Genomic DNA, 12809 nt, shown 5'->3' on the forward strand with positions numbered 1-12809 from the left:
ACTAAAACTTTTTGTCAAAAGCCTTGGCAAAGTAGAGCAGTATCATGGTATAGCCATTGCCTTTATTCAATTCTGTTGTCACTTTATTATAAAATGTGTATAAGTTATTAAGACAGCACCTACTGTTTACAAAGCAATGCTGTCCACCATGGAGTATCGCATCCCTATCCACCAATTGTATTTTATCTTTCACCAACTTTTCCAATACTTTAACAACCACTCCTGATATATTAATTGGTCTGTAGTTTGCTACCTCGTCTTGGAGCCACCTTTATACTATCTTACCCTCTTTAAACTCCCTTGGAGCCTTGCCAGAGCCGAGACTCAGATTGAATAACTTTGCCAGGGAGAATGCCAATTCTCTTGCACATTCACGTGATAAATGGGCTGATATGCCATCCAGTCCCACTGCTGTATTCACATTCATATTTTTCAATATGCTGAATACCTCCTTTTCATTTATCTCAGTTACTGCTGTATTCACATTCATATTTTTCAATATGCTGAATATCTCCTTTTCATTTACCTCAGTTTTGATATGTGTCTCTGTTACATCAGTAATTGTGAAATTTCCACCTAGATGATACATCTTTACAAAATGATCACTCTGTAACTCAACTATTTCTTTTGGTTCAGTCACCTTCCTACCATGAACATTGTTTAGTCATTCTACCACAGTCATTTTTCCTCTTACTTGCTACATAACAAAAAAAACTCTTTTCAGTTTAGTTTACTTTGGTCTGTTTGGCTAATTCTCTCTCTCATAGTCTGATTTGACCTTCCTTATCATACTAGTCACCTTTTTGCTCATAAGTATGCTGATAACATTTTTCTTTATATTTCCTCCACAATGCTTTCTTTCTTTCTTTTTTTTTTTTTTTTTTTGCAACTCTTGCTTTATATCCCTATTCATTCACTTAATTCCAACTTGGTTTATCTTCCTGACCTTGGATTATGCAGTCTGATACTGCTACTCTCAAGCAATCTCTGACCATTTGTCATGCAGTACTGACATTCTTTCCTTGTAGCTTCTCAAGCCATGACATTATTCCAAGATGGCTTCTTAATCTCTTATAATCACCAGCCTTGTAGTTTGATAAGAATAAGGCCACATGGTTACTCTCTCCAATTGGAGGTATTATGATTACTGATACATCTTCTGGTGCTACTATCAGATCCAACATCCTCAAACCTTTTGTCTCCTCTATAACATGTTGTTTCATTTAATTATCCCCTAGCAACTGTATAAATCCCACTTCCATCTTCCCCTGCCTCCCTCTCCACCCTCCAATTGATATCCCCATAGTTAAAATCTCCCATAGTAAGTGTTTAGCCTACACTCATTGTGCTGATCTGCCAATACATGGCATCTACATCTTTCTGTTGACCCCCCCCCCTAGTCTACAGCAGCAGCACCCAAGAATAGATTTTTTCCTATTTGCCTCTACCTCACACCAGACAGCCTCAAATGAACCATCTCCCTTCAGCCCTAATATCCTCTTTAACTTCTATTTTGTTGGTTGTAATTCTGCAGCTATCATCAGCAATACCCCACCTCCTACCCTGTTCCTTCTATCTTCCCTGAAAATCAATACCCTTTACATTCTATCCCTGTAACTATATCATTTTCAGTCAACCAGGTCTGACTGATGCCTATAATTTTTGGCCAAGTTGAGCTTACCAATGCCAAAACCTCCTCACCCTTATTCCTGATACTTCTTGCATTGCATTAGTGTAAATTGCATTTCAATGTCCCTTTATACCATAGTTACCCTTGTGCAATGTCATTATCAACCCATTTAAACTAGAGACCTGTTCGGAAATCTGACTGGAAATCCCATTCAGCATTGCATAATCCTTATTATACCTATGCTCATTTATCACAGGAGTGACCAGACATAGGCTTGATTTCATCCTCCCTAATATCTCTAGTTTCCCTGTCCTATTATCAGATACAATACATCAATAAATCACTACATACATCAATAAACTGCACACCATTCTTCCTGCACAATCTTCTCATTGATAATCATGCCCCTTCTTCTCAGTATGTCCTATCATACTGAGGCAGCAGACTCACAATCTTTATTTCTCACCTTTCAAATCATTTGTGCCAACCAATACAATCAACTTGTTTGCTCTATTCTTCTGCATACTTACAGCATCACTAACACCCTTTATCTTCACACTTGGAAAACATGCTTTTGTCACTTTCTCATTAAGTATACCTCTTATCATCAAATCCCCATGCAACACTCTCCCTTTTCTTCCAGTCTCACACGTTTATGCTTTTCCCATTCATCTTCCGTACCACACACCCAATAATTTCTCTATTTGCTCAAGCTCATGTTTTGTCCTGTGAAGGAGTCTGTGTAAGTGTGCAATTTCCTTCCATGCTGGCATCTCATCATCCACATTACTTCCAACCACTTCCTTCAAACTCTCATTCATATTTTGTGCACTATCAATCGCTGCTTCCACTACATTCTCCACAACATCTTGACAATCTTGCCTTATATCACTTACAAAACATTTCCAACAAACTTCAACATCTTTTTTTTTGTCCCACTACATTTTTTTTCCTCTTGGAAACTCAAGTTTTTATCCTTATCAACTATTCAGTCAAGTGAATGTGAAATTAACAGACAAAATATTATTAGCAGGTGGTAGCTGGCATACTGTGTGAATAGCAGATTATGTAATGCATTAGTAGGCAGTAAATGGTAAGTGAGAAATAGTGAATTAAAGGATAGATGGTGGGATGTGTTGTGTAGAGTTCCCTCCCATGATGAGTCTTAATACTTCATGAAAATATCATTTCAAGAATACATTGACATGAAATATTCTATCGCATGCTTTCTTGCCAGCCTGGATGGTCAAGTGGTTAGACCATCCAGGCTGGAGGAACCCACTCTCCAATCAACAGGTTTTGGATTTGAATCCCACTGGAAGCATGGGTTTGTGATGTAGGTGGGAGATGAATATCATTACCCAGTGTGAGACCACTGCTCTGCTTACTGGATTGAAAAAGTTTCATGTTTGGTCCCAAGAGTAGTTTCTGGACTACATAAAAAATATAACTAAAAATTACAATATATATATATATATATGTAATTATATGCTTCAACTTGGTTGTTATGATACATTTTTAATTCTCAACAAATCTGTTGAGCAACATATAGAAGAGCATAAAAGAGACATCTCTTACAAAAGATCACATGCAACTGCGTTATCCAGTCATGTTCTTTTTTCAAATAATCCTAATGATGATCAACAAAGCCACTCCGTTTGCTGGGATAGATCAGAAAATATTTTTTTCTCTGATGATGAGTTTGCGAGAAAAATTATAAAATTAAGGGAAATCCTTCTGAATCCTGTCCACTTAAACAACAATTTGAGTTATAACATCCCAGATAGCCATGCTGCAGTTATTCAATATTGGCGTTCACGTGAGTCTGCATGCATACTTGCAATAAACAATGGCACGCCTGTTAGAACAATTTGAAAAAATACAACGTTTTTTTTTTATGTATCAATTATGTGTGCCGATTTTTTACCTGTATTTTCAAGTTTTTAGATACTTCAATGTTTATTACTATTCTCTTCCTTTAAGAATACCTGATGAAGGCTATTATAAGCCTAAACTAGTTGTATTAATCTTATTAAATCTTTATAAGTAATCTCGGTTTTTAAGTCATTAAATCTATTTTAAAAAAAAAATATATATATATATATAAACATTTATAAAAATGGAAAAAAAAATCCTTAGCCACAGTACAAATGTAGTATAGGTTTACTAATAACCTTTTGGGTGGGAACCACATTAGTGCGAAGATTAAGCAATTGGGTCAACAAGAAACAGTTAAAAAAAAAAGAGAAGTATTTATTTATATTAAGAAGACTTTTTTGTGTGTATATCTTACTAATGATAGTTTTTTTTTTTTTTTCAAGTCTGTAAAGATCGAGTTGTGCTTCTTGCTTCTTTTTTTTTTTTTTTTGTCTCTGTCTTATATCTAATAGTGTATGTATCCATCATAGTGGCTATCAGATCTAACATGATGTTACCCAGCCAGTCAACATTTAACTAAATTATCTGTAGTACAGTCATGGATTTTTTTTATCATGCTTCATAGATGCATCCTATAGGTTGAAAATATGACAGGCAAGGAACAGGAATAATGTATGTGTGCATTAAATATAGGTAGTGGTAGGTGCTGGATGACATAAAATGTTTTGATTTCAAGACCCTGCAGCAGAGCAAAGATAATGCATCAGAGCTGGGCGAGTGCTGATTTGTGGATGTCAGCAATCTAGGGTGAAGAGAACCTAAAAGACATGTCTATGGATTTGACCTTAGGAAGTGTGGAGAAAGCAACAGAACTACTGAGGAAGAAGATGAAAGGCATGAATTGCTGACTTGGTTGGCCGAGGGGTTAACGTATCAGCTCTCCAGTCAAAACTCTGCGGGTTCGAATCCTGCCATGGGCATAGATGTTTGTCATTGCCTGTGAAAATACTAGTAGTGGTGGTGGGCAGTAGATGCCATTGGTGTAGTTACGGTTCATTGTGGTTGGTGGCTTGAGTGGTGTAGACAGAGTTGTAGTGTAGGTGCCCTCCCTTGAGTCTTTGGACTCCCTGGAGGTATCAAGTAATAATAATAAGTCGAGGCAAATGAATAAGATTAACAGGCTGCAGATGTTGGATAGTTTGAGGATAACAAGAGTAGGTATGAGAAGAGGGCATGAAAGAGCAAGAGAGAGAGAGAGAGAGAGAGAGAAGAAACAGAGAAAGAAAGATGAGGAGAAAGTGGGAAAGAGACTGTAAGCAGAAAGGATCAGCGAGGACAGTAAGAGATGAATGAATGAAGCTGTCTGGAATGTCACATATGGCGATTCAATAAATCACAATAATGAGGTAATCTCCATCATGAATGGGATAACCTGAAACTTATAGCAAGAGATTTGAGACTGATGGTAGAAATTGTAAGGTAAAACTCTAAGGGAAGGTAGTGAGTGCATTGCCTTGGTATGATAATGTAGAGTTGAAAAGAAGTGCAGTGATAATGAATGAGATGATAGTGAGAATGTGTAGGAACAGAGTTCTGAAATACATGGAGGAGTGGAGTACATTCAAGGAGAGAGAGAGAGAAGGGAGATTCATGCAAGAGATGAATTACATTTGAACAATGAAAGATGTAGGCAATTGGAGAGATTGTTGTGTTCTAGACAAGTGACTGTCTTGCGGCAAGCAAAACTAGAGGTGCAAGAGTGGAATACAGCAGGGATGGCCTCACACGAGATTAATGTTGAAGAGGTTGTTCATAAAATAGTGGGAAATTAGGGAAGGAGGGTATGAGCAAGGGAGTGAGAAGCAGGTTTTTCGCATGGAGAGTTCTGAATGATTGGAATGAATCACCTGAGTGTGGTGTCTGCAGAAAATTTGAATATGTTTAAGGCAAGGTGTGATGATCTATGTGTATGGCAGAGGGACCTCCTAGATGAGTCTTTGACTCAATGAGGTCTTAGGATAATAATAATGACTAGAAGAGTAATTATGAATAAATCTTTAAAAGAGTATAACTTAAAAACAAAATTGTCAGACTGAGAAAATAGTTAATTATTAATATTATATAGGCATCCAGAATCCCCATGGAGTCTGAAGACTCACTGCAGGAAACCCAAACTAAAAAACTATTATTCACAAGTTGCTTATTGTAATGACAGCCTCTGGCAATCCATTCTACACATTGCCCACTCTTAAAAAAAAATAAATAAAATCTAATCCTCATACCAAACATAGTACTTCTTGTCTCCAAACGACTTCATAACTCCAAGAACTCACAACTTCTAAATGTTGTTTCTTCCCTTTATCATGTACTGAAAATTTTTTTTTTCTGCAGCTGTCATGTTAAAAACTTGAGTAACTTATGTTTCTCAAAGTATCAATGTATAGCTATACCATTCATGACATATTCCTGTTATCTTCTAATTTTATTGGTTGAAATTCTTTAATTATATCATCAATTGTGACTGCCACAATATCAATAAGCTTTTGTGGCAATCACTCATATCAAAATGATTTCTGGCATATACTACTACAACAAAATTTTTTATTGCTTCAACTAGTTTGATATGCAACTATGGTGTGCTTCATGAAGAAAATATTTCTATTAAATAGGGAAATATTTATGCAAAAGTATTTAAACATAAAAGCATTAAAAACTTACAATATCTGAAACATTAACAGATTGCAACATTTAAAAATAAATAATGAATTATTTAAATTAAGGGGATATTAAATCCCACATTGTTTTAAAACTGAATAAGAAACTCAAAGATTGGAATCAGAGAGTTTCTTGCCGAATATAGTAAACTATAAAGTATCGGCGACCACTAGCATCCGCTAAATGCAAGTGACCCTAACACGTAGTGCAATACTGGAAATCTCGCAGCAAAGTCAGTAAAGTTCTGATCGCTATTCTTAGGTACTTACCATAATGTAAAAACACATTTCCTAGGAAATGTATGCTGTTATTACATTATGGTGGGGAGGTCACTACCCAGACCGATTTCAGCCTTTTTTGAGGCTTCATCAGTGAGTAGCTAGACCAAGTTAATACCAAAGTGTATAGTGAAAAGAACTTATACTCTGCTATACGAGTTTCCAAACAGGTGCAACCATTAAGTTACTTAAATATAAAGAGCTAATAAGCTTCATTCCAGCAACAAAAACATTATTTAAATTTAACTTGGTCTAGCTACTCACTGATGAAGCCTCAAAAAAGGCTGGGCAGTGACCTCCCCACCATAATGTAATAACAGCATACATTTCCCAGGAAATGTGTTTTTACATTATGGAAAATACCTAAGAATAGCGATCAGAACTTTACTGACTTTGCTGCGAGATTTCCGGTATTGCACTACGTGTTAGGGTCACTTGCATTTAGCGGACGCTTGTGGTCGCCGATACTTTATAGTTTACTATATTCGGCAAGAAACTCTCTGATTCCAATCTTTGAGTTTCTTATTCGGTTTTAAAACAATGTGGGATTTAATATCCCCTTAATTTAAATAATGTTTTTGTTGCCGGAATGAAGCTTATTAGCTCTTTATATTTAAATAAATAATGAACTTTGTGGGGTCACTTAAAGATCAAAGCTAGATAAGTGGAAGAAGACCTGAATAGTCTTTTAAAGAATGTGAGAAGCCAACCATGGCTTCTAACCTGATGTAATCCTCATCTCCTTGTTGCACCAGGTAGATACATACTAACAATGTTGCTAACAAAATCTCAAATTACCAGCTCATCCTCACTCCTAAATGAGTGAGGATGAGCTGGTAATTTGAGATTTGGAAGAAAATTTTACTTCTATTGGCTTAAGCCAAACAATAATGATAAAACAACATAAAATGTCATGTTAGCTGGGGAACTGCCCACTTAAACCAACCTCCGTCTGCTATTATTATCAGAGAACCAAGACAAAAAGTTAGTTACTGGAACAAACACAAACTCAACATTAGCAACACACAAGATGCAGCATCATCAACATAAGACAATATGTGGAACCAGCAGAAGAATTAGAGACATACAGCGTGCCAACATAATTGGTGTTACTGAAACAAAGAAAACAAAAAACTGAACAGGAAGATAATAAGCATCTTGCATGGCAAGCAATATCAAACAGAGTAATGTGGCAAACATCAGAATGGGAAACTAGACAAAACTTATTTGTGCCTATGATTCCACAAAAGGTTCTAAAGAGTGGAAGAATTTTTTTTCCCTTTAGAGAGAGAGAGAGTAGTTGACATAAAGAAAACATTTAAGAAAAGTTAATCCTTGTGGGAGATTTAAACAGAAGGGTAGGAAATTAATACCACAAATATGTAGATATATTTTGGAAAAATATGGGATAAAAAAGAGCAAAGCTAATAACATGGATGTTGAAAGTTTTTACATTTGGTTATACTATATAAATTAAAAATGGTATTAATTATATTAATACCATTTTTATTCTTAATTATATTCTTGGTTTCATCCTTTATCCAAGTGTATGCAAAGAAAGTTTGTGTGTTAAGTAACTTCCCGACTGATCTACTTGTATATATATATAATGACTTTCCATCAATAAAAGTAGAAGATAGGCTGGATAGTAGTGCTTCCTATAATGCATAGCATTATACTTGTCTGTGAGGAAATGTGCTTTGCATTATGGGATGCCGAGGCAATTGATGGGAAGTCATTAGCTTCTAAAGACCTTGGTTCGATTCTCGTTGTGATGAGGGGAATACTTATATGGGGTTGTTCAGTTGAAGGTGAGTTAGCCGATCTCATATGATGGTAGCAGGGTTTTTTCTCCTAGAAACTCAGGTTTTTCATCCCTTGTACAGACAAATCAGCCTTCAGAACACCCACAATTTACAGACAAAAAATACTGTTGTTGTTGGTGATGATGATGGGCAATAGATAGCGTTGATGGTAGTAGTGTCGGAGTTGGAGAATTTAGTAGTAGTGAAGAGGATGAGATGTGTTTAGCGAAGTAGAGTAGTGTGCCCTCCCAAGGTGAGTTCTTGGACTCTCTGGAGGTGTCATGTAATAATAATAGTAATAATAATAATATATACAAGTAGCCCATTCGTGAAGTCATTTCACATGCAAACTTTATTTGCTTACGCTTGGATAAAGGATGAAACAGAATATAATTTCTTGGCATCTTTAATTTATTCTAATAATATGGACATGGACTAATCATCACTAACAAACATTATATTCCAACATAAAGATGGGAAAATTCACATGAAGAGAACACACAGAAAATAAGAAAAATTTCAATGCCCATGTCATGTTTAGGAGACATAAAAGTATATAGGGAATTTGTAATAACAACTGATCCTTGCCTCCTTGTGATTATCATTTAATTTTGAATAAGATAAAAGCAAACATCATATTGAAAAAAGAAATACATAAGAAAGCATTAAACAGAGACAATGATCAGCTTGCCTTCAGAAGTGAACTGTAGAGTAAAATATACATATATTATTGGAGGGGAAAAAAATTAAACAGTTGAAAACAGTAATCAAACTTGAGTGATTGAGTGGCTGACACTGATGAAGTTTGCTGCAAAGATTTAAAAATATTAAAAAAAAAAAAACTTTATGGTGGTCTCAGTCAGTTAAAGAGGCAGTAATAAAAGAAGAAAGTGTAGAGGACATACCTAAAAAGTAAGTCAGCAGGTGATCTGGGAGAATATTGGATAAAATGTAAGAACACAAAGTATTTTGTAAAAAGTAGCTAAAGTGATGGAAAGCCTTTGGTAAGAATACAGAAGATATTCTTCATAAAAAAAGAGCAACATTTTTTTAAAACTATTGAAAATGCCTCAGAAATAGAGAAAAGAGGTATACTGAAAAGAAATTATGAATGATAACCGTGACATGAAAACTGACGATAACGATATTCTGAATGTTTGAAGTAATTACAATGAAAGGCTGTTAAACAAAATTAGCGGCATAAAATGGTAGTATAATATTCCACACGAATGCAATCAGGAGTCTATTTTTACGATTCTGTGATACATTCAGGCAGGACAGTCGCAACCAACTAAAGCAATGCCAATGTTTGGATGACAGCAAAAAAACAGGCAAAAGAGTTTTTCAACCGTGAAAACACCTTTTCTTTTTTTTAATTTTGCATATTTTCTTGAATTTAGGGATGGTTATAGTGCTTGCCTAGGGGAGGTATATACCCTAACGACGATCCTTCAACCATGGAATCAGAAACTCTCGATTATATAAGTAATCGTGAATTTCTGACATACCGGTTATGAATCAATCGTTGGTTGTTTTTTTTTTTTTCTTTTCTGTGTTCGAAAATTCGAAACCATTGTTTAACTTTCTTTAGAAGCTCTAAATTGATATAATAATAAAACATAAGGAATATTTTCCGTTTTTCGGGCTCTTGTATCATCAAGGACGGGACACACGTGAAAAGATGGACTCTGTACAATAACTTCTGGCTTTTAATTTCAAATATGGGATTGTAGGCTCCACTGATAAAACTTTATTTCAAATTAAAACTATACTAAGAATGCCCATTACAACGAAATCAAGCAGAAAAAAATTACTACTTACCATACTTTAACTTCCAACAATATGAACACAAAATTCGCGCTAAATATGCTTATCCGGAAACCACAACTTACAGCACCTTGTGAGCAATTTATGTTGAAACAGGAAACGGTTTGAGTCATACTTTTACGTACTAAGAAAATGCACCCTAAATTACTTGAAACTATTAAAGAATGAGTACCAAACGTCACTTAATGTAGCCAATTTCATCACAGAAGATGTAACACTAATTAATTAACATCATCACACCTTTTTAATCAACAAATTACACGATCACATCACCTGTTGCTCTAAGGATCTGCTTTCTAACAGATATCTAACAAGTAGTTACCTGTGCTGCCACCTATTTCTCTCGCAAGACGCTTTTAAGAAGTACTGAAAAGTTACTCGCCGGTCACTGTTAAAATGCGTGTTGTAAAATGGCTAAGGCACGTTAAAGATTAATTTTATTCGTCCGTCCGTTGCCTTCATAATTATTCACAGCTTTTGCTAAAATTGGGTATTGGAAATTCTTACAAAAATTTGTTCAGTCATTTCAATTTCCTCTTCAATTAGACCATTTGCAAGAACAAAAGCAGCAAAACACGCCAAAATTATTAAAATTTCTATCTGGCTCAGTGGAGTTTAATAAAATTATACTTGAGAAGAAAGTATACTATTGTTTTTATCTTTTTTTGTTTAATACTTAGGGGGTGTGTGTGTGTGTGTGTATAAAGAAAAGTTCGCAAGTGAAAAAATCTTCCAAACTGAGCTGCTTATCTACATGTTGATCAAGCTCCAGTTTATTACGAATCACGCTATATGCATGCGAATAATTTAACGTGCATACGTCTGTTTAAAATAAGAATAAAAACATGCAAAGAATGTGATTTCTTGTCAGTATAATTTACTTACCAAGAAAAAATATTAACAAGAAAACTTATTTATTTATCATGTAAATTCCATTTCTTGAACTTTCCAATTGCAGTTTCAAACGGATATTTATAATGATAAATTTAAGTAACAAAACAAAAGGTATAATTATAGTGATTCTATTGTATAAGGCCCTGAATCACCGGGATTTAGAGAAAATGAAAATATTTTGGAGAAGGTGTAGAGGCCATTGGCAAAAATGATTTCAGGAAGGTGCAATATTAGCTATAAGATTATTATTATTATTATTATTATTATTATTATTATTATTATTATTATTATTATTATTTCGGGCGACTCCAGGGGTCCTTAGACTAATCGAGGGAGGCCCTAGACATCATGTCCACACAACTATGCGATTACATTCTCACAGTATCTATCATGCCTTGCCTTGAACTCGTTCGCCGTCATAGCACCCACAACAGACTCTGGCAGCTTATTCCACTCATTTACCACTCTAAAAGTAAAGAACTCAGCTTTAACACCCCTGCTAACCACACTCTTGCCCAGCTTCCATAGGTGTCTCCTAGTTCTCCTACCACCAGTCCTGATCTCAAAAATATCCTCTGAATTAATCCTATAGAATCCCTTTAGCAAATTGAATGTCTCAATCACATCTCCCCTTTTCCGCCTATCAACTAGTTTCTGCCACCCACAAATCTTCAACCTGTTCTCATATGGTTCATTCTATAGACCTATTATCATCTTAGTCACTCGCCTCTGGATCCTCTACACCTCCTCCCCATCAAGAAGGAACCGAGGTGACCAAAATCTGGGCACAGTAGTCGAGATGAGGTCTTATCAAGGCTCGGTACAGAGGTACAATAACTTGCTTGTCTCTGCTCGTTAAGGTATTTTTCAACAACCAAGTGAGTTGATGAGCTGATTTAGCTATTTTTGCAATGTGCCCCCTAAACTTCATCTCCCTCTCCACCAACACTCTCAAGTCCCTGGCCTCATCAATCTCTTGGAGTACAGTTCCACCAATGTGGTATACTGCTGCTAATCTTTTCACCCCAAAATGCATAACCTTACATTTTGTCACATTAAATTGACATCCATTCTCCTTAGCCCAGAACTCAAATCTATCTAAGTCATCCTGCAAGACTTTGACATCTTCTGCGTTCACTATCGCCCTACCCAACTTTGCATCATCAGCGAACAAATGAATTGTTCCACTTAGATCCTTCCCTATATCGTTAATGAACAGATTAAACAGCAGTGGTCCAAGAACAGAACCCTGCGGCACACCACTAGTCACAGGCCGTCTTTTGGACTCTACTCCTGAATAAACTACTCTTTCATATCTCTCCATCAACCAACCACCTATCCATCTCACCAACCCTATATCCATTCCCATATGTTGTAGTTTACGGATTAGTATTCCATGTGGTATCCTGTCAAACGCCTTTGCCAGGTCCAGCAGTATCACTGTAAACCCAAGATAAGATAAGATATGATTGAAGTCATGTAATCTGCAAACTTGGGCCAATAGAAGTCAAAAGGACGATATGATTGAGATGCTTAAGGTCTCGATAGGTATTTATTATTATTAGTAGTAGTAGTAGTAGTAAGAGAGACTTCTAGGGGGTCAGGGACTCATAAATGGAGGCCACATACTACACGCACCAGCATTTATACTTATTCTTGAATTCCTTCACACTGCTTGCACCCACAACATCCAAAGGCAATCCATTCCAATCATGCACAACCCTCTCAAAGAAAAATCTAGTCCTCATCCCTTCTCAGCTTCCAAGGATGTCCTCTTGTCCT

General features: G+C 35.9%; 1 protein-coding gene across 3 annotated transcripts in view; it reads right to left on the reverse strand.

Annotated features, from left to right (window-relative positions):
- LOC150109768 (integrin beta-PS-like) overlaps window positions 1-12809 on the reverse strand; it is a 392096-nt gene that overhangs the window by 336224 nt on the left and 43063 nt on the right. For 2 of the 3 annotated variants that reach the window (XM_090396612.1, XM_090396593.1), the window contains exon 1: window positions 10128-10420. The exons of the other annotated variant lie outside the window; for it this stretch is intronic. In XM_090396612.1, the coding sequence (XP_090252738.1) occupies window positions 10128-10130 (3 nt within the window). In that variant the 5' untranslated portion in view covers window positions 10131-10420. Of the gene's footprint in view, window positions 1-10127; window positions 10421-12809 lie in introns of those variants that run through there. 3 annotated transcript variants of the gene reach the window in all.

Source organism: Typopeltis vanoorti, chromosome 1 (assembly GCF_054136105.1).
Source record: "Typopeltis vanoorti isolate ZY-2024b chromosome 1, IOZ_Tvanoo_1.0, whole genome shotgun sequence".
In the NCBI taxonomy this organism is placed as follows: Eukaryota; Metazoa; Arthropoda; class Arachnida; order Uropygi; family Thelyphonidae; genus Typopeltis; species Typopeltis vanoorti.